This window comes from Mchenga conophoros, linkage group LG18, assembly GCF_057382185.1.
Source record: "Mchenga conophoros isolate Kocher_MC1m ecotype Shallow Benthic linkage group LG18, M_conophoros_male_GT1.1, whole genome shotgun sequence".
NCBI classification, from domain to species: domain Eukaryota; kingdom Metazoa; phylum Chordata; class Actinopteri; order Cichliformes; family Cichlidae; genus Mchenga; species Mchenga conophoros.
Window position 1 is genome coordinate 28,102,907 of NC_140543.1, and position 20,906 is coordinate 28,123,812.

Here is a 20,906-nt window from a genome sequence, read left to right on the forward strand (position 1 = left end):
GGCAAAGCTACGAGAGCGTCTCTCAGCATGGGCCCGAAAAAAGTTCTGTCAGCCGAGGAAGGAGACGATATTAAGAAGTCGCTGGAGTTTATGACAGAGGAGATTTCTACTGTCAAACTGCAGCAGAAAGCCATCCTGGACCTGGTCGAGGAAGTTAAGGCTCTCTGCATCCAGAACGCCGAGAAGGATCGGCGGCTGGCGTACCTGGAGAACAGAGTGGCGGATTTGGAGCAGTACACCCGGATGAACGATGTTATCATCACGGGGTTTCGCATCAAACCCCGGTCATACGCCCGGGCGGTCGCCACTGACAATGTAGGAGGGCCAGGAGAGGAAGATGTCAACTCCACGGAGCATCAAGTGGTTACCTTTCTACGGTCCAAAGGTGTGGAAGTGGATTATAACAACATTGAGGCTTGCCACCCTCTACCCCGAAAAAATAACAGTAACAAACCAGCCATCATTGTGAGATTTGCAAACAGAAAACAGAAAACAGCACTGTTAAAACAAGGAAGGAAACTGAAAGGATCCGATGTCTTCATGAACGAACATCTGATAAAAAGAAATGCGGACATTGCCAGGAAAGCACGTTACTTGAGGAAACAGGGAAAAATTCAAAATACATGGACCACCAACTGCAAAGTATTCATTAAACTCAATGGAACACCGGAACAAGCCAAAGTGTTGGTCATCAGAAATATGGAGGAGCTGGACAAATACTGAGGTCAACTTACTCTGGAGGTATGAATACACATGTGACATGACACACAACACAACACATGGCACAGTCCAAAAGAACTTCATCTGCATCCGGCAACAATATCAACATGACTCATTGGAATTCTCTTTATGATAATCTGGAACTGAGAACATTTCGATACACAGACCATAATGTTCTAGACTTAGAAAAGGATATAGACCCGGAAAATAATTTCTTCTACAACATCAGCTGTAACTGCTGCTACTTCACTGATGAACAGTTTAAGCACACCATCAACATGGAAAATAAATTATCAATAATCCATTTTAATAGCAGAAGTCTGTATGCCAACTTCAACAATATAAAGGAATATCTAAATGAGTTGACAAATCCATTTGGAATTATTGCCATTTCTGAAACATGGATCAATGCGGAGAAAGGAATGGACTTTGGACTGGAGGGATATGAAGTGAATTTTGTAAATAGAAGGAACAAGAGTGGAGGGGGAGTAGCTGTGTATGTGGATAAAAACCTAAACTACAAGGTGGTAGAAAGTATGACAACTGTAATTGATAATTTACTAGAATGTATAACAATTGAAATTTATAAGGAAAAAGAAAAAAATGTAATAATTAGCTGTATATATAGAACACCTGGCTCTAGTATTCAAGTATTTAATGACTTCATAGAGGAAATATTCTCTAAAACAAATCAAAAAGTTATGTTTATCTGTGGTGATTTTAATATTGACCTGTTGAATCCAAAAAAGCATAAAATGACCGACGAATTCCTAAACACTATGTACAGTTTGAGTTTACATCCTAAAATAACCAGGCCTAGCAGAATTACACCACATTGTGCCACCTTACTTGACAATATTTTCACTAACAATATGGAAAACAACATTGTGAGCGGAATATTAATTAATGACATCAGTGATCACCTACCAGTTTTTGCAGTTTATGACACTAATTATAAGAAAAATCAGCATGAAGAACAACTGAGATACAGACGTGTAAGGACAGAAGAAACTATGACTGCATTTAAGAACGATCTATTAAATCAGGACTGGGACAAGGTGTACAAAGAAGCTGATATTGATATTGCATATGGCATATTTTTAAGAATATTCATGGAGTTGTACGATAAAAACTGTCCAACAATAAAATACAACAGAAAGCACAAATATTCAGATAGACCATGGCTCACTAAGGGTTTACAAAATGCATGTAAAAAGAAAAATACACTCTATAGGGAATACCTAAAACAAAGAACAAAAGAAGCTGAAAATAAATATAAAAAATACAAAAATAAGTTGACCAATATTATACGTGTATGTAGAAAGGAGTATTATAGTAAAATATTGAACAACAATAAACATAATATGAAAGGAATATGGGATGTTTTAAACGGTATCATTAAAAATAATTCTGGACAACAAAGTTATCCACAATACTTTATCGATAATGGCAATATTATGGAAAACACTGCTGATAAGGTCAACAGCTTTAATCATTATTTTGTAAATATTGGACCAAAACTGGCAGAACAAATTCCTGAGTCACTGCCATCAGTAGAATGTAGTGAAAACCTGATTGATAGGAACCCTAACTCAATGTTCCTCACATCAGTGGAGGAAAAAGAAATAATTGACATTGTACACATGTGTAAATATAAAACATCCACTGATTGTAATGATATTGACATGAAAATCGTCAAGAAGGTCATTGAAGGAATTGTAGGACCTCTAACATATATTTGCAACTTATCATTTCAGACGGGAAAAGTGCCAAACAAAATGAAAATAGCTAAAGTTGTGCCGCTGTATAAAACTGGGGATAGACGCCACTTCACAAATTACAGGCCTGTTTCTTTACTACCACAATTCTCCAAAATCCTAGAAAACCTGTTTAATAAACGATTAGACAAATTCTTAGATAAATATAAATTACTCTCTGACAGTCAATATGGATTCAGATCAAAAAGATCAACATCTCTGGCATTAATCGAATCAATTGAGGAGATTACGAATGCTATAGATCAGAAACAGTATGCAGCTGGAGTATTTCTGGATCTCAAGAAAGCATTCGACACAATCAATCATGACATATTAATTAATAAACTGGAACGGTATGGGATTAGGGGGGTTGTACTGCAATGGGTGAAAAATTATTTAAGTGACCGGAAACAATTTGTGAAGCTGGGTGTCCATTCCTCATCATGCTTGGACATTGCTTGTGGTGTTCCACAAGGCTCTGTACTGGGTCCAAAATTATTTATTATTTATATAAATGATATTTGTAAGGCATCTGATATATTAAAATTAGTATTATTTGCAGATGACACAAATATTTTTTGTTCTGGGGGGAATCTAAAGGAGCTGCTGGATACAATTACTTCAGAAATGTGCAAAATTAAAAAATGGTTTAACAGGAACAAACTATCGCTAAATCTAAGTAAAACTAAAATTATCTTATTTGGGAATTCCCTTAGAAATGCACAAGTGCAGATTCATGTAGATGGTGTGGAAATTGAAAGAGTACTTGAACATAAGTTTCTTGGTGTGATTATAGATGATAAATTAAACTGGAAGTCTCATATAAATCATATACATAACAAAATTTCAAGAAGTGTCTCAATCTTGAGTAAAGTAAAACACATTCTGGACCACAAATCACTCCACATTCTCTATTGTTCCCTGATTGCACCGTATTTGAATTACTGTGCAGAGGTTTGGGGCAATACTTACAAATGTTCGCTATCATCAATCTTTATATTACAAAAAAGGGCCATAAGGATAATCCATAAAACTGGTTACAGAGATCATACAAATCCACTATTCTTAAAATCAAAAATTCAAAAATTCACAGATCTGGTTCATTTTCTCACAGCACAAATTATATATAAAGCAATAAATAACCTGCTTCCTGACAATATTCTAAAAATGTTTTCTAAAAGGGAACGGGGATACAATTTGAGGGGGGAATTAAATTTAAAACATCCTCGTATCCGTACAACATTAAAAAGTTTTTGCATCTCTGTGTGTGGAGTGAAGCTGTGGAACAGACTAAGTAAAGATATGAAGCAATGTCCAAGCATGGCGCAGTTTAAAAAGCGGTTTAAGGAGATGGTTTTTACAGGGTACAGGGAAAAGGTAGAGATTTGATAGGGTGTTCTTGTCTAATATTTTCATGTGTGTGCGCATGCACGGGTTTGTTGGTATGGGTATATATGTATGTGTATATGTATGTATGTATGTATGTATATATATATATGTGTATATGTATGTATATATGTATATATATATATATATATATATATATATATATATATATATATATGTGTATGTGTGTGTATGTATGTGTGTATATATATATATATATATATATATATATAAAAACACCCAGCACGCCCCTGCGGGCGGTTTATCCTTCAAGCTCGGGTCCTCTACCAGAGGCCTGGGAGCTTGAGGGTCCTGCGCAGTATCTTAGCTGTTCCCAGGACTGCGCTCTTCTGGACAGAGATCTCCGATGTTGTTCCCGGGATCTGCTGGAGCCACTCGCCTAGCTTGGGAGTCACCGCACCTAGTGCTCCGATTACCACGGGGACCACCGTTACCTTCACCCTCCACATCCTCTCGAGCTCTTCTCTGAGCCCTTGGTATTTCTCCAGCTTCTCGTGTTCCTTCTTCCTGATATTGCTGTCATTCGGAACCGCTACATCGATCACTACGGCCGTCTTCTTCTGTTTGTCTACCACCACTATGTCCGGTTGGTTAGCCACCACCATTTTGTCCGTCTGTATCTGGAAGTCCCACAGGATCTTAGCTCGGTCATTCTCCACCACCCTTGGGGGCATCTCCCATTTTGACCTCGGGACTTCCAGGTTATACTCGGCACAGATGTTCCTGTACACTATGCCGGCCACTTGGTTATGGCGTTCCATGTATGCCTTGCCTGCTAGCATCTTGCACCCTGCTGTTATGTGCTGGATTGTCTCTGGGGCATCTTTACACAGCCTGCACCTGGGGTCTTGCCTGGTGTGATAGACCCCAGACTCTATGGATCTTGTGCTCAGAGCTTGTTCTTGTGCTGCCATGATTAGTGCTTCTGTGCTGTCTTTCAGTCCAGCTTTGTCCAGCCACTGGTAGGATTTCTGGATATCAGCCACCTCCTCTATCTGCCGGTGGTACATACCGTGCAGGGCCCTGTCCTTCCATGATGGTTCCTCGTCTCCCTCCTCTTTCTTGGGTTTCTGCTGCCTGAGGTATTCACTGAGCACTCGGTCAGTTGGGGCCATCTTCCCAATGTATTCTTGGATGTTCGTTGTCTCATCCTGGACTGTGGTGCTGACACTCACCAGTCCCCGGCCCCCTTCCTTCCGCTTAGCGTACAGCCTCAGGGTGCTGGATTTGGGGTGAAACCCTCCATGCATGGTAAGGAGCTTTCTTGTCTTTATGTCAGTGGCTTCTATCTCCTCCTTTGGCCAGCCTATTACCCCAGCAGGGTACCTGATCACGGGCAGGGCGTACGTGTTGATGGCCCGGATCTTGTTCTTACCATTCAGCTGACTCCTCAGGACTTGCCTGACCCTCTGCAGGTACTTGGTGGTTGCAGCTTTTCTAGCGGCCTCTTCATGGTTCCCATTCGCCTGTGGGATCCCCAAGTACTTGTAACTGTCCTCTATGTCTGCAATGTTGCCTTCTGGTAGTTCAATCCCCTCAGTTCTGACTACCTTCCCTCTCTTTGTTACCATCCGACTACACTTCTCCAGTCCGAACGACATTCCAATGTCATTGCTGTATAGCCTGGTAGTGTGGATCAGTGAATCGATGTCTCGTTCACTCTTGGCATACAGCTTGATGTCATCCATGTACAGGAGGTGGCTGACAACTGCTCCGTTCCGTAGTCGGTATCCGTAGCCAGTCTTGTTAATGATCTCACTGAGGGGGTTCAGGCCTATGCAGAACAGCAGTGGGGACAGAGCATCTCCTTGGTAGATCCCGCACTTGATGGTGACTTGTGCTATGGGCTTGGAGTTGGCCTCTAGTGTTGTACGCCACATCCCCATTGAGTTCCTGATGAAGGCTCTTAGGGTCCCATTGATCTTGTACAATTCTAGGCATTCCAGTATCCAGCTGTGGGGCATTGAGTCATAGGCCTTCTTGTAATCAATCCAGGCAGTGCACAGGTTGGTCAGTCTGGTCTTGCAGTCTCGGCTGATTGTTCTGTCTACCAGTAGCTGGTGTTTTGCGCCTCTGGTATTCTTGCCAATTCCTTTCTGTGTCCCGCTCATGTATTGACCCATGTGCCTGTTCATCTTAGCCGATATGATGCCTGACAGGAGCTTCCATGTAGTACTGAGGCAGGTTATTGGTCGGTAGTTGGAGGGGACCGGTCCCTTCTTGGGGTCCTTGGGGATCAGGACCGTCCGGCCTTCAGTTAGCCATTCCGGGTGTCTCTCGTTAACTAGCAGCTGGTTCATTTGTGCTGCCAGACGCTCGTGGAGTGCAGTCAGCTTCTTCAGCCAGTAGGCGTGAACCATGTCGGGCCCTGGTGCTGTCCAACTCTTCATATATATATATATATATATATATATATATATATATTAAATATATATAAAATTGTAGGTTGTGTATCCTTCAGGTGTTAATGGGGTTATTGAAAATGTGTATATGTGCGTATGTGTGTATATTCGTAGGTATGGATAGATAGAAACATATATGTGTATATATTAAAAAAATAAAAATAAATAAAAATAAATAAATTACACATAACATATAATGTAATTACAAGGAGGTATTTCTGTAGTCTATTGATACTAGATAGTGGAAAAGGGGTGGGATTAAATAAGCTTATGCTTCTTCCTGCTCCTTTTTGAACATGGACGTTATTTGGAGTTGTGGTTGCTCGTTTTCCTTTTGTTTGCTTTGTTCATTTGTCTCTTTTAATTCTATTTTTTTTTTATACTTTTTCAACATGTTCAAAATAAAGATTCAATCAATCAATCAATCAATCAAAATGTGTTTACTGTTCTAAAGTAAGAATTGGGGTCATTTTCTTTATACACTGAGTTACGTCAACTGGCTATGAGAAAGACTGCTTTAAAATAGTGGTTTCACTTTTCAGATCCAGAGGTTTTATAATATTCAGGTTGATCAGACAACATAAATGTGGTTGTGTTTGTTTGTAAGACAGATTGTTTTTAACCATTAGATAAGGCCAAGGTAGTTGTTCCCCCGTGCAAATTCTTAAACATCTTTATTTCCAAGAAAGACAGCTTCATGAAATACGTTCACACATATACAGAGTAAATGTGGACACCAAATAATCATAATCAAACCTACACATACCAGTGCAGTTTGTCCTTTTCTCTCCACAGTGTGTTGGATTGCAGACTTTATTGTTTCGAGTCTGGCTCTCAAGGGCTGGGGTGTGAATAAATCTGATCTGGTCCGTCTCTGTTGTTTTTTTCCCCTCCAAACATTCTTTTGCATTTTTCTACCCAATTCCATTCGCCGTTGTGCATATTTACACAGCATGTTCAGCAAGACTGCGCCAGCGAACTGCATTCAGAAACAATTAGGAGCATTTATATGATCATGATGTTTTGACTTCACTTTCAAATGTTTGAGAAGAGAAGCTTTTTGGCAAATTCTGGCCTGAGAGTATGGCAAACATCACTGCTTGGCACTTTTCAAGAATTTGAACCCATATAGGCATTTTCATCCAGAGCTGTCATACACAGCTTCTGACAGATGTCTAATAATCTAAAGGTGTATTCACACTTCTTGATGTATATGTCTTGCTGGCCTCCTTCTTAGTCATCTAATATTTATTCAGGATTTATAGCACAGGGAGGAGAGCTTTCAGTCTGGTACAGATTCTGCAAACATTTGGGCAGAACAAAGAAAATATGCTTTTGTTGTGAGTGTGAAAACGTGTGTGCAGTTGGAGCCATGGAAGTACTTCAAGGGAAAAATGTTAAACCAAGTGCAAACTGAGACCCCCGTGCTGGCTGCGAGAACACAAAACGAAGATATGTGAGTAAGCACGTGCATAAAAACAAAACAAAAATGCTTTCTGCACTTTTTTTTACATTTGATATCTCTTTTGGTCGCACACCACTGACTTTGCACTTCAAGGAATGGCTGATAAATGACACAAAAACGCAACTCATCAGTCACTTTCACATGTCACACACTTGAGCACATGCATAGACAACACAAGCACGCCGAGCAACAGAAGACGCGGCAGAAGGTGAGCAGACGTGGCCAGCAGAAGGAATTCATCAGACTGACGTTCCATGGACTCTGGAGCTTTTCTTTCCTTCTATTTCCTCCTCAGTTCTACATCAGGGGACATTCAAGCGTTGTGTCACAGTCTCTCACTGTTAGCACACTTCCCCCCCTCTATTTTTTTTTTGCTTGTCTGACAACGTGATGACAAATCCATGGGGCTAGAGTACATGATAAAGAACGATTCATCAGTCACAGATACGCATATGGCGAGCAGGTTGGATTCCAAATGCTGGAAAAGTGAAAGTTGTCAGTGCGCAGCTCACATCAGATAAATCTGCAAATATAGTATACTGGGGTCACTGGGCTACAATTTATAAACCATAATTGAGTCTATACAGTGTGGTTAGCACTGTCACCTCACGGCAAAACGCCCCTGGGTTCAGATCTGCTGGGTTGTTTCCGTTTCAAGTTTGTAAGGTCACCGTACATTTCTCTCCGAGTACTCCGGCGCCCTCTCAAAAACAATCATGTTAGTTTAATTGTTTTTTCTAAATGGACCATAGGTGTGAATGACTGTCTCCATTTGTTATTTAATGTTGATATGATCCACAAGAGGATCAAATAACCTTCCTTTTAAATAAAAGGAATATACGGCCTCTTATCCAGCCCTCTTAAAATGTCCATTAAACTCTAAATGAATTATTGGCAGTCTAGCTGGACTGTGGGTAATGTATACACTGCATTTTAAGAGCAATGCTTGAAATAAAACAGAGGATATCCATGTTTAGGCTGCATTCCTGCACACATGCTCATGTGTCCGTGGTTTTCTTGCTAATTTTTCCTTAAGTTAAAAATGTCAAAATGTTCTTTTTTTAATCAGTCTGTGTCGTGCTCGTTTAAAATCCTAAAAATCTAATGTGCATCACCCCTAAAAACAAACAAAAAAATGAAGCAAAAACAATGGAAACATTTCTTGAACCCAATATTTGAGATTCAGTGCATTAACTGTCAGTGACAATAACAATGACCCCTCCTCTCCCCGGTCTTTCACACAGATAAACACAAACCCATATTGTAATAATCAAATCGTGTGCTCTACTACTTTACAAAAACATTATGGGAGTGAACCTCGTTTTTCAGCCAAACCAGCACATTCCTCACGAAGCTGCCCGCCGTTGCAGAAGTTGGGAAACTGAGTGAAGAAATAATGGAATGAAAGAGAGGCCTGATTTATTCCATCTTATCAGTCCAACCAAACCCAGCCCTGTGAAAGGTATAAAATGTCCTGACATGTGAAAAAAAATAATTAATTTAAAGAAGGCAGCTGTACTGTGTAAAATGGGGGGGGGGGGTGTCATTCTCCAATCTTGAAAGCAGTGGCACAGTCAGTGGGACTGGGTGCAGAAGGCCGCCATCCTCAAGAGAAAACACACTGCCAGCAATGGTGAGCCTCACTCACAGATTTATAGGCTACAAGCTGTCTCTGTTGCCGTTGTTGTGTATTAACAAAAAAGAAAGGGCGGGAAGGAAATGAAAATGTGGATCAGATGGGTTTTTTATTTTGAAGGCTGCTGATGCTGAGTTTAACCACTGGGGAGCGTCTGGGACTGGATAAAGTAGCTATAACAACCCCCTTGTTTAAACTCTATTATTCAGACTACTTTTCACTGGGATGTTATTATTAACTGCACAAAGCAACAGGTAATAATAATCTGAGGTCAAATTTAGTGATATCATCAGCACACACATATGCCCTCTGCGTCCACACAGCTGTTGCAGATTGGTTGCTTGGCTCTCTGCTGCTTTACATTGCAAATACACCCGTGTTTACATTTGCTCTGCACTGACAATGGTCACTATGGGTTACCTTGACTCACAACACAGGTAACCAATGAGATCTCGCAGCATGGGAGGGGAGGGAGGGGTGCGTGTGTTTGGGGGTGGGGGGGGGGAGGGTGCTCAGTTCTCTGGAAAAAAGAAAAGAGGAAGTGTGAACTGACAACGACTAGAAAAAGAAGAAAAAAAATCACCATGATCTACGCTGATCTGTGATCTCACGTCTGCGTGACGCACTCTCTCTGGTGGCTAGACACTGACAGGAGGGAACTGATCCCACGCCTGTAAGCAGATGAAGGTTCTGTGTTTGCCAAAAGTAATGAGAACAATTTCCGTTTCCCTCTTGGATCTTGCAGGCAGCTGCTGCTCTGTCACATACAGGCACGAGCTGTAAACACAAAGGTAAGCAGACTGCTTCTTATTCCATACAACAGGCCTACTACTCTGTATAGTATAGAAAGGAGACACAGAAAAAAGACCAAAAGAAAAAAAGAACTAAATATAACAAAAGAAAATGTTAGAAGACGTTTGGGTGTATGACTGTATGCTGCATGACATGTGCTGAAGAGAAAGTGAAAGTACTTTTCAGAGAGTGTAGGGTTTTGAGCGCGGCTGTTTGACTCTCTATAAATGCTGTGCCAGAAAATGTAGATTAAAAGAAAGAAAGAAAGAAAGAAAGAAAGAAAGAAAGAAAGAAAGAAAGAAAGAAAGAAATACCTTTCCAATGATTTACTTTCAGTGACGGCTAAACCACTCACGTTTGCACGCGAGAGAGATTGTAAAAACAGTATTGCGACCACCTCTGCTGTTCTCTGGCAGACCATATTTTACTGCATTCATTTAACAAGGCCTGGTTACCCCAAGCAACAAGAGGGGCTTATCAGCTGCTGCCTCTCTTACCATGCTGTTATCAGCCTGGCCTAGTTCACGCACACACATATATATAACACTGCTCCTTTCTGTCAAACACACCCGCACGCTTTCTATCTCAGTCTCTGACTCTCTCTCATGCGCACACACACGTAAACTGGGGAATGAATGTTATGGGGGGCTTATCAGTGTCCTTAGGGGCCTGGCAGCCACTTCACAGACTCAGATCCCAGTGCAGAGGCCACAGAGACAAACCTATGTGACCAGAGTGCTGATGAACACCACATACTGTGAGAGACTGCAGGCTGCAGGGCACGGTAACAATGAACGTATACATGTGGCAGCACAAAGGCAAGGCCCTGGTGGCTACTACTAAAAAAAAAATAAAGAGAGGAAGGGACAAATGTTTCTTTTAATGTGTTCTGTTGGGGTGTGACGAGTGAAACTTCACCGCCTTGTTTACTTCAATAGAACAGAAAATGCAAGCTGCAGTCTTCATGTTTTGTACTTTGCACTTGTATTCACTGGAACTACGCAAGCATGGCAACTTGCCATGCTGTATAACCAGAGCAGACTTGCAGGTTAGGACGTACAAAAAAGCCATTAGTTATGTTCATTATGCAGTTTAGCTTGGCTACAAAAGGCAAAAAAAAAAAAAATGTAAAAAAAACTAATCATAGTAATAATAATTTGAAAATAAAACCATCTTGAAATATGTTAGAGAATGACTAATTCAACTCGCCATTAACTACATTGCATACTAAAATGTCCATTATCAAAAAAACATTAACTTACATCAACTATATTACTAATATATGTCATAATAGGACATTAAACTCTATTTATTCTGCTTAAAATGATATTAAACACAATGGAAATGTTATTTATAAATGGCATTATTTTAGACTGTTACTCTGTTATTCTGCTAATTTACAGTATAAAATTATAGCACCGAGTGCTACAAATGTCTGTTCAAAGTAATTGTTAATTTAGTCATCTTACAAGTCAACAGCACATGCTATGCAACCATTAGATGGCTTAGTGATCAAAGACACAGCAAGCTTCTAAGATAATATTGAAATGAGGCTTAATGCTATTGCAATTGTGTTTGCATAAAAAACTATCTGATAACAAAATTGGTATTGGTAACTTTGCCAAGACGTAACACTATAATAAAACAGGATACCACAGTCAAATCCAGACCTCAAAGTATCATATTATTGCTGTTCTCACACTGCAGGCTTACTTGTGGTTCCTACAGGTTTGATGTAATGATCATTTCTTCTTCACTCACCTCTTTCCTCACCCTGAGATGAGTGCATTTAATCTAAAATTAATGCATTCAAATAATTAAAATATTATTAAACTCTGGCACTTTCCACCATAGTCTGTCTCTTGCGCTCTCTTTTCTCTTTCCCCTCATCCAGTTGTTCCAGATGGCTGCCCTTCATTGCCGGAGGTTTCTTCCTGTCAAAAGGGAGTTTTTTGTTTCCAGTGTTGCCAAGTGCTTGCCACTAGGGGGTTGTATGATTGCTGGGATTTCTTTCTAATGCTGTAGGGTCCTTAAATTACAGGACAGAGTGCCTTGAGGTGACTGTTGTTGTAATTTGCTCCTATATGAATAAACTTGGATTGAATTGAACTGAAATGAACTCAGGCACAGTCATTAAAAAGCCACAACAACATACCATGTATGATTTACTGTAGGAAAAACACAGTACTAAAATTTTTTTACAATTCACAGAGTGATACTGGTGATATTAATTTTTTGTTACTAAACTGCTGGTTCCAGCCCTAACATCAAGTGATGCATATTACATATGAACAAAAAAGGACTACTTTTCCTTGCTGACTTCTTCTTGAACTTCTCTTGGTTTTGGGAGTAAACTATCCCCCAGTTCGCTAATGTCCCACCTAAATCATTGAGTGCCAAGTGGCTGCAAACATCACAGGAAATCGAAAATGAGAGGACCACTGCTGGCAAAGACATGCTGGCAGTGGTTTGGCGCAGGAACTCAGGAAGCGGTGCCTCCTAACTGAGCTGTGCTTCCTGCGTGATAACTGACCCAAACATATTTTGCCTCTATCTCTCACACGCATACACCAAGACAAAGAAAACCCACACGTTCTCCATCTATTTAAAAAGGAAAAAGAAAAAAAAAAGGACCTGCGATACTATTTAGGTTACAGAGGATTTACAGGGTTAGAATGTTTAGAATGGATTATCTTTGAAGCCATTTGGTCACAGTGCCACAAAACCTAAATGTTGGGATGATCTTCAGAACAATGATGCTGAAGGTAAGTGACGGAGTGGCAACAGTGTTCGGAGCCCACGGTAGAATTTTGCAGGAGGAGGCAGCTGTACTGCTAAATTCGCTTAAAGGTTAACCGAAACTTGGGAATTATTAAACAGCGAGTACTGAAGAGAAGGGGTGGCATTAGAAGCAAAGGGAAGACAAAGGAATTCAAGGGAATTAACAATGTTGTGATGGCCAGATACAAGAGGAGGGACAGAAAAACAAGCAACTGGGAGAGAATGAGAGGGAGTAATGCAAAGGAGTTGAGTGGGGGGTTGCAATTTTGTGCTAAACGTCCCCTTCACGGTCATGTCGTGAGGAATGTGCACAAAATGGCCCTGAAAGCCAAAAGCTGAACATTGTGCAAAGACATGATGTTGTCACCCACCCAACCAACCCCCTCGACTCACACCGCACACACAGCCCAGACACACATTTCACTGCAAACGCTTCCTTCCTGTTGCTGGTTTAGCCCAGTTTAGAAGACAGATAAGAGCAAAAGAATGAGACGTGTGACAGAGGGGGGAAGCAAATTACGATGTTCATTTCTCTGCATCTGAGACCAGAGACATTTCAAACACATAAATAAATAAATGTTCGGCAATGCCCAAAAAAGTAAAATTGTTCACAGCCTAATTTTAGCGTCTGCAGGTGTGGTCATGGTGTTTGTTTTTGACTCTAACAGCTCTTCAACTCCCCCACCTCACCCACATATTTTTGTGTGTGCCTCTCTGTTCTTCTCTGGCAGGTTCAGTCAGACCACAGGACAGTTTAGCACTTCCTCATTGAGAGCCGGTGCAGAGTGAGCGGGTGAGCGCTTCCTGTGACGCCTCTGCATCTCTGGTCAATAATTACACTCACATCACTCTACCACTACCAAGCCTCGCTGCATGGAAGGACGCAGGCTGCATCCCATCCAGGGGGAAGTTCTCTGACAAGTTATCTGCGTGTTCATCGGAAGGATTGTCTCCAGAAACGGGACCTGCCTTGATTCGAAAACACATCAGACCTCTTCACTTCTTACCAGACTTCAAGGAGACGCTGTGATGCTATCCTCGCCCAGTTAAGAGTTTGTACGTGTGCTTTGGGACATTCAGCCATGCTGCAACAGTCAGAGCTCATCTTTGACTTTGCCAGTGACCACTTTAACATGTCACAGGTGAGTCAGAGCTAGACGGTGATGAACTTCTTTGTGTGGAATTGCTGGCAAACTTCTGATGTCGTCTAATTTCATGCCGTTTTTGTGTCCTGCAGCTGGGGGGTTTCACAGATTGCCCTGCGGTGATTGTAGAGCAGGTTCCACATTCACACCTGTTTTCATATACAGGTCTAGCGTGTGAACAGTCACAGGATCACCAGCAGCTGGTCAAAGGTCAGCACACACACACACACGAAGACATACGCACTCACTTCAGCCTTTCTTTACCTGTCAGGCTCACATTTCATGATAGAAGATCCCCTGTCGTCTGCGACACGGTGCAATTCTTTTTTTTTCTTTACAAAAAGAAAACGAAAGTTTCTATTCAAATTTTATTTAAAAAAATTAAAAGTAATTCGCGGTTTTGAAAAAAAAAAAAAAACAGCCTTGCTTTGCACATGCGTATTCTGCCCCTCGCGCACATGGACCACCCTCCGCTGAAATTCAGGAAGTAAAAAAAGAAAACATTCCTGGCTTGTTCCTGGGGGGGAAACAACAGTTAAATGAATCATATTAGGATGTAGACGTGGTCAAAGCGAGCTACAGCACACATGCTATAGCTTGTTCCTCACACGAACATTTGAAAAGTAAGTGATATCGCCGTGTCGGGTTATATTTCCGTCAGTGTTCAGGTTGGAGGGAGCAGCTGAATCGACGCATGGCGAGGAGGAGGCTCGGTTAACTTTAGCTCACAGTAACAGCAGCACTTGTGGATAATTTACAGACACTTTACTTGAACGTTACAACCGTTTTGGGACAGCAGCCCATCTCGTATGTTTCTCTAAACGTGGCGGTTTGTTGTGACAGGCTGTGGGTTTGCTTCTCCCGACGGCAGAAAGTGTTTTCGAGTCCACGACAAAACAGCTGTTAGCTAGCAGATGTTTTCTAGCTCACTGCTTCTTCACGGGCAGCTCATCACACACACAAACAAGATGCGCATAAAAAAACACACACACGCAGATTCCCTTTTGATCATGTTTAGCCTCGAGGACATGCACGTGGGGAGATGTAAGCTGTTAGACAGCACAGCGTCGTTGTGAAGCTAACAAGCACCCGAATATGAGTCTGTCAGTGTTATTTACCTGGACGGAAAGCACTTGAGGTCAAACTGCTTGGAGTCGGTGACCGAGACTCTGTGTCATTGAGTTTACTCAAGAGCTGCACTTCACTAAGCTCTTTGTTGTCTGTAAGAATTCCAGCTTACTCTGTGCTCTTCCATCCGGCTGTGTTTTGGAGGCAAATATTCTTTGGACTTCTATTCTAGTTTTTTTTTTTTTAATTAATTATAGAATTGGCTTCATTTGCTACTGATGTGAACATTAATGAAAGTGAACTAATGCTGGAAGAGCTTGTAGCATCTGCATAATAATTAAATGTATTTGTGTTTTTCTTCTTCTTTTTTCATTCCCAAAAGAAGGGAAGTGTAAAACAGAGTGCAATTATTTGCTGTCACGTAAGCCTTTTTTTATTTAACTGAAATCAGCATAGCAAAAACAAGCCAGATGTTTGTTTTTATCCAGCCATCACACATAAGCAGCACATATAAACTATAAACTTTGTGTACTAAGTCATGACTTGGCTTGAGCATAAGCAGTACTTATATGTACCCATGCTGCATTCTGCTCATTAAATATATTTTACCCTGCAAAAGGAAGCAAATGAATAAATACATATAAACATCATCAAAATTATTCACATCAGTACAGCTCAATAAATAGCTTATATTTGGATAACCAAATGCGAATTACGCAGTTCAAAATGTTGTCTTTCATAATTTACCCTCAAAATTAGATATACATCTATTATATATAGCATATATAACCATCACTCATGCATTAAAAATCTCTGTAAACATTCTGCGAGTGTTTAGAATTCACTCTAAATGTTATTGTTGTTTTTTTTATTTGTTTGGAAAATGAAATTTGATAAAGGATTTCAGCAGTTTGATGCCTGTGTTGTATTTTAAAATGTATTCAGATGTTTTAATGGATGGTGGGTCTGGACTGCAGACGGGCCTGTTTAACAGCCACCCTCTTTTACTAGTGATCCACGCTGTTGTAACATGTGAAGAACATTGTCTGGATTGTCTCGGTGAAACAAAAATTGTTAGTCATCATGTTGTCCTTCAAAACCTGTTTATCTGACTCAGCGTTAGTGATGCCCTTGCAGATGTGCTGGTTTTTGTTGTCATGTCACAGAGGTGACTGTAGCTCAGAAGGTAGTTTTCCACTAATTGGAAGGTTGACAGTTTGATTCCTGGCTGCTCCAGTCTGGTTGCCAAAGTACCCTTGTGCAAGATACTGAACCTGAAGTTGTTGTCTGTCCAGCTAAGTATGAATGCGTGTGAATGTTAGACAGAATGCACTTTGCCATAGAAAAAAATACTTGTGTGAATGAGACATGTATGTATAAAGTGCTCTACTAGAGTAAAAAAGCCCTATGTAGGAGTAAGCTTGAACCAGAGAGCGGAAGCCTTTCTAAAATTTGCTAATATGTTGAGGGTTTTTATATATAAATATATATATATATATATATATATATGCATGGTGGTTTTAACCTTTGTGGCTAGAAAGCAGTTGAGTTTACTGACAACAGTTTCAAGTGTCCAAAAGCACATGTTTCGACTTCTACCACAGAACTGTCCAGTCTGTTTTTAATGCCGTGATGTTCATATTCATTTATGCCAAATTTCTAAACGTTATAATTGTTGCTAAACTTTGCCTGTTTAGTTTTATCTCAATAACGTTTTTGATGCCTCTCCCAACAATAAGAAAAAAAACCCCTAATAGTTTGTAAATAGAAACTACATCTGCAGTTACTAAGGAGAACCTGGAAACGCTGTTTAGTAGCTCACTGTTATATAGTTGTAACTATTTGCATTGGACACACTCCAATTTTACATCAACAAAAACAAGTTTTACTCTTTGATAATTCTTTGTGGTTGTTATTTTTTGTAGTGGAGCCATGTGAAAGTGGGGAGGAAGAGACCATGGAGACGCTTGTCTCTCCTGACTCGTTACTCAACATGGAGTGTGCTGACACCCTCTCCCTGGAACACTACTGTAAGCACGGCTGTGTTCACCTCGAGCATGCTGTTTCCTGATTATTTTGGTGCAAGATTTTATTTTTAGGCATTACAGTGCTGCTGTTTTTTTTTAGCAAATCTGTTTCTGAACCCCTGCAGCGCAGACCTTCTTACCATCGCTTGGCGATGTCATCACTACTCCTGTTGTGGGGGAGGAGCTTGTGGGAACTGTCAATCAGTCAGAGTGGTTGTCGTTGCACAGAAACAAGCCTGCGTCGCAGCTGCGGTCCAAAAAGAAAAGTCAGTAACTTTCCTGCTCAGCTTCTTGTACGGCTAGAATTTCGAGGGTAAAATGTTTGTGACTGACTTTGGACTGCTTGTGTGTGCAGGCAGGAAACCTCGACATCGAAGAGCAGAGTCTCCCACGCCAGAAATTACAGTAAAGAAGGACAAATACAACAAAGGTATTGTCAAACAGAGCAAGACCTTGTTCCCTATAAAGCCACAGCACAAGTCACCTGACTGCACCTGAAATGATATAAATGTGTGTGCACCTCACCCCTACCAAGTTCTGCAAGTAAAATTATGCAACTGTGCTTGTTTTGGGGAAGCGTGCTATGAAAGTAGGTCTTCACCAAAGTGATTTAACCCAAATCTCATCTGTTGTTTTTCTTTTTCGTTCATGCGCTTTAGGCGGAAACACCCTTTACCTGTGGCAGTTCCTGATGGAGTTGCTGCAAGATAGACAAGTCTGCCCTCGTTACATCAAATGGACTAATCCTCAAGCGGGGATCTTCAAGCTGGTCAACTCAAAAGCAGTGGCCAGGCTGTGGGGCAAACACAAAAACAAACCAGATATGAATTATGAGACAATGGGCAGAGCACTCAGGTACAACACGGCAGCTCCCAGATAGAATTGTAATGTTCTTTGAAATTTCTCTCTCTGTAATTTGAAAAAATAAATAAATAATAATAATAATAATGAACAATCATAGATGTCAAAAGTGCCTTTTAAGGTCATTTATGCTAATTTTCCTACATTTTAACTCGGGGGTTTTATTAAGCACAACTTGAAAGCAAAGACATAAACAGCCATTAATATGTTTCCTAGCTTTGGCTTTGTACAAGTAATGGCACATTTAAGAGTGTGAAGTAATCATTCAGTTTACAATGTTTAACAAATTTATTAGAATACCACTAAATTAGCAGTATTGTTAATTAGCAAAATTATTTTTTAATGTTTGTGTTTTAATGTTAGTCTATGAGCACACACAAGCATTAAAGCATTAAAAATGATATTTTTAGTGCTGAAATACAATAATTGTTGTTAGTCATGAATTTTCAACAGAGCACAATGTTGTTACTTTTTGATTAAGATGCCAAATAATGCTTATTTACTTACATTCCTGAACATAAATAATAGTTTTAGTGCTTGAGCAATATGCCTGATTCGTTCCCGGCTTCTCAGAAAAGTCCGGTGTGTTGCCCCAAATTTGGGTATAAAAAGGTGAATTGAGTTTGCTGTTTGTCTAACACGTAACAATATCATTTGTAGTTTTAAACAAACTTTTGGCAGATTTCAAAATATTTGTGTTTTCTTGTTTTTGTGACAGGTCTAATAAATAGTAGTGCTTAATAAAATCAAATGGAAGCTTATTGTACAGTCTACTCGAGTTTGATCCTGCTTGTCAGTACTAATTTAACCTTTTTTCATTTTTAAACCAGTTTAACTCATTTAACTTTTAATTTATGCATGTAAATGCAACTGTTTATCCAATCTAGGCTAGTAAGAAAGGGGCAGGTATGGAACCTAATCACAGTACACCAAGAAAACGGTATTCTGTATTCAGTAAGACAGGATTAAAATGCATCGATAAAAAGTCAAAAATATATTTTTGACAAAAAACAAAAGGGTTTTTTTGTCATTTTAATTTGAGATTTTACAAATGAGACGTGAATAATTAAAAACTGTAGCAGGTTTGAAAGCTGTCGGTTTCTGCTTTTTCCATGCAGGTACTACTACCAGAGAGGCATACTGAATAAGGTTGAAGGCCAGCGCCTCGTTTACCAGTTCACCTCTCTCCCCAAAGACATGATTTACATCACCGATGGAGATGGCATCAAAGAGGAAGACGACGAGGACCACGATGACAACAGCGTCAACGACGAAGGCTTGAGCGACGACTCTGACAGTACCGTATCGTCTAGTGACCATTCAGCGGAGGAGCAGGAAGATTCTCAGCCACCGCCAAAGAAATCGTCCCCCGTCTCCGGCCGCACTCCCGCTTCACAGCGCACCAGGCCCGCTCCCAGGCCCTCAGCTCAGCGCGACACCGTCCTGCGTCCCACCAGCTCCAGTTTGATCCAGGAACAGCATCTGCCTATCGTGTCGGCTGAGATGCTACGCACGCTCCAGAACCTGCAAAAGGTCCAGTCTCTCAAACCCGCCGGTCATGCGTCAGTCTTCAAAACGGCTCAGCTGATGGGGAGTCTGTGCGAGCGGCAGGCCGCTGCCTCTGCCGAGGTAGCCATAGGGAGAAAAGGTGCGCCGGAGATGCCCGAGAAAAAGTCGCACCCAGGACCAAAAACTCCACAGCTTATGCCTCTGATTAGCTCTGACCAATACAAATAACAGGTGCCCACTTTCTATTGAACACACAGATGCCTGTACACTCCAATGACTCAGGACCACTTACAGGGCTGCACTTTGCTATGACAATGCTGATTTAAAAACAAAGGGACTTTTGATGTAGAATATTATTTTAGATCATAAGTACAGATCAGTGCTTTCTCGCAGCGCTGACAGGAACCAAAATCTCACAGCAGTTTACCTTCTCAGCTTTGAAATCTGATCATTTCGCCTTATTGTCATTCTGTGTAGCCCTTTGTTAAACCAACACCAAAGACAGACATGCACTGGAATCTCTGGCCTCTCTGCACTGCCTGCAGACACTTTCTCTGCTTGCACTTCAGCTCCAGTGTCCTGGAAGCAATTATCTTATCACCACACTGTGCCCTTCGTCTCTGCCTTTTGCTCTCACTTTCTCCTACGTTGTTTAGTTTTGTGTCTTTATGCTATCACGTGCTGAAGCATTCCTTTGCCTTAAAAGTGGCTTTGCACTAATGTTTACCTCTGCTGTATATTTCTTCTGAAGTGCCTGAAGATGTCAGTCCATCCTATTCCTGGTAATCATAAGGGAAAACATTCCATATTGTTATTGTTATTATTATTGTTGTTGTTTTTTAAGATTGCTGCCTTTTTTTGTCTGCATTGTGAAATGTTGAAAACAAGGGATCACTGTTATTTTTTTCAAAGTAGTACTTTAGCACTTGCGCTGTTTATTATTTGTTTATCGACACCATTGGACTCTTTTTTTCTATTTTCTTCATGACAATCACCAGTGAAGTGGCCTTGTAGCCACCCTGCCTCCTGTAAAATGACAGTGCTACTATTTAGCTTTTCCCTTGTGCACTAGCTATCCATATATGAGTGCATATATTAAACTCAGAATCCTCTATCTGTATGCGTCTATTACGCACTGTAGGGCCTCAACATTAAAACCACTGTGCTGGCTGAAGTGAACATTGGTCATTTCGTTACAGTGCAATGTTTGGCTGGCATTCACGTGGGTTTAGCATCGAGCTCAGCGTTGCAGAAGGCGCCAGCAGCGGCATCTCTGCACAAAGCAGACCTACATATTACCAGGCTGGTGGTTTTAATGTTTTGGCTGATCTTTGTG

General features: G+C 40.7%; 1 protein-coding gene across 2 annotated transcripts; it reads left to right on the plus strand.

The window, feature by feature from the left end:
* The first annotated feature begins 9,921 nt into the window (after nucleotides 1-9,921).
* On the plus strand, nucleotides 9,922-20,236 carry LOC146554063 (ETS-related transcription factor Elf-1-like). 2 transcript variants are annotated; one of them, XM_085254634.1, is made up of 8 exons: nucleotides 9,922-10,178; nucleotides 13,692-14,102; nucleotides 14,198-14,315; nucleotides 17,099-17,203; nucleotides 17,326-17,466; nucleotides 17,556-17,630; nucleotides 17,860-18,055; nucleotides 19,180-20,236. In XM_085254634.1, exons 2-8 carry the CDS (start codon nucleotides 14,043-14,045, stop codon nucleotides 19,796-19,798), a joined length of 1,314 nt encoding a protein of 437 aa, XP_085110760.1. In that variant the 5' UTR covers nucleotides 9,922-10,178; nucleotides 13,692-14,042; the 3' UTR covers nucleotides 19,799-20,236. The 2 variants fall into 2 exon arrangements, with proteins under 2 accessions (XP_085110760.1, XP_085110761.1); XM_085254635.1 differs by lacking the exons at nucleotides 9,922-10,178; nucleotides 13,692-14,102; nucleotides 14,198-14,315 and adding an exon at nucleotides 14,394-14,728.
* The last annotated feature ends 670 nt before the right edge of the window (nucleotides 20,237-20,906 follow it).

Bases quoted from the DNA above. Each gene is read 5' to 3' on its own strand.
- LOC146554063 (XM_085254634.1), top strand. From the start codon at position 14,043: ATGCTGCAACAGTCAGAGCTCATCTTTGACTTTGCCAGTGACCACTTT. The intron at 17,204-17,325 runs GTAAGCACGGCT...GAACCCCTGCAG, and splicing joins CCTCTCCCTGGAACACTACT to CGCAGACCTTCTTACCATCG. The intron at 17,467-17,555 runs GTCAGTAACTTT...TTGTGTGTGCAG, and splicing joins GCTGCGGTCCAAAAAGAAAA to GCAGGAAACCTCGACATCGA.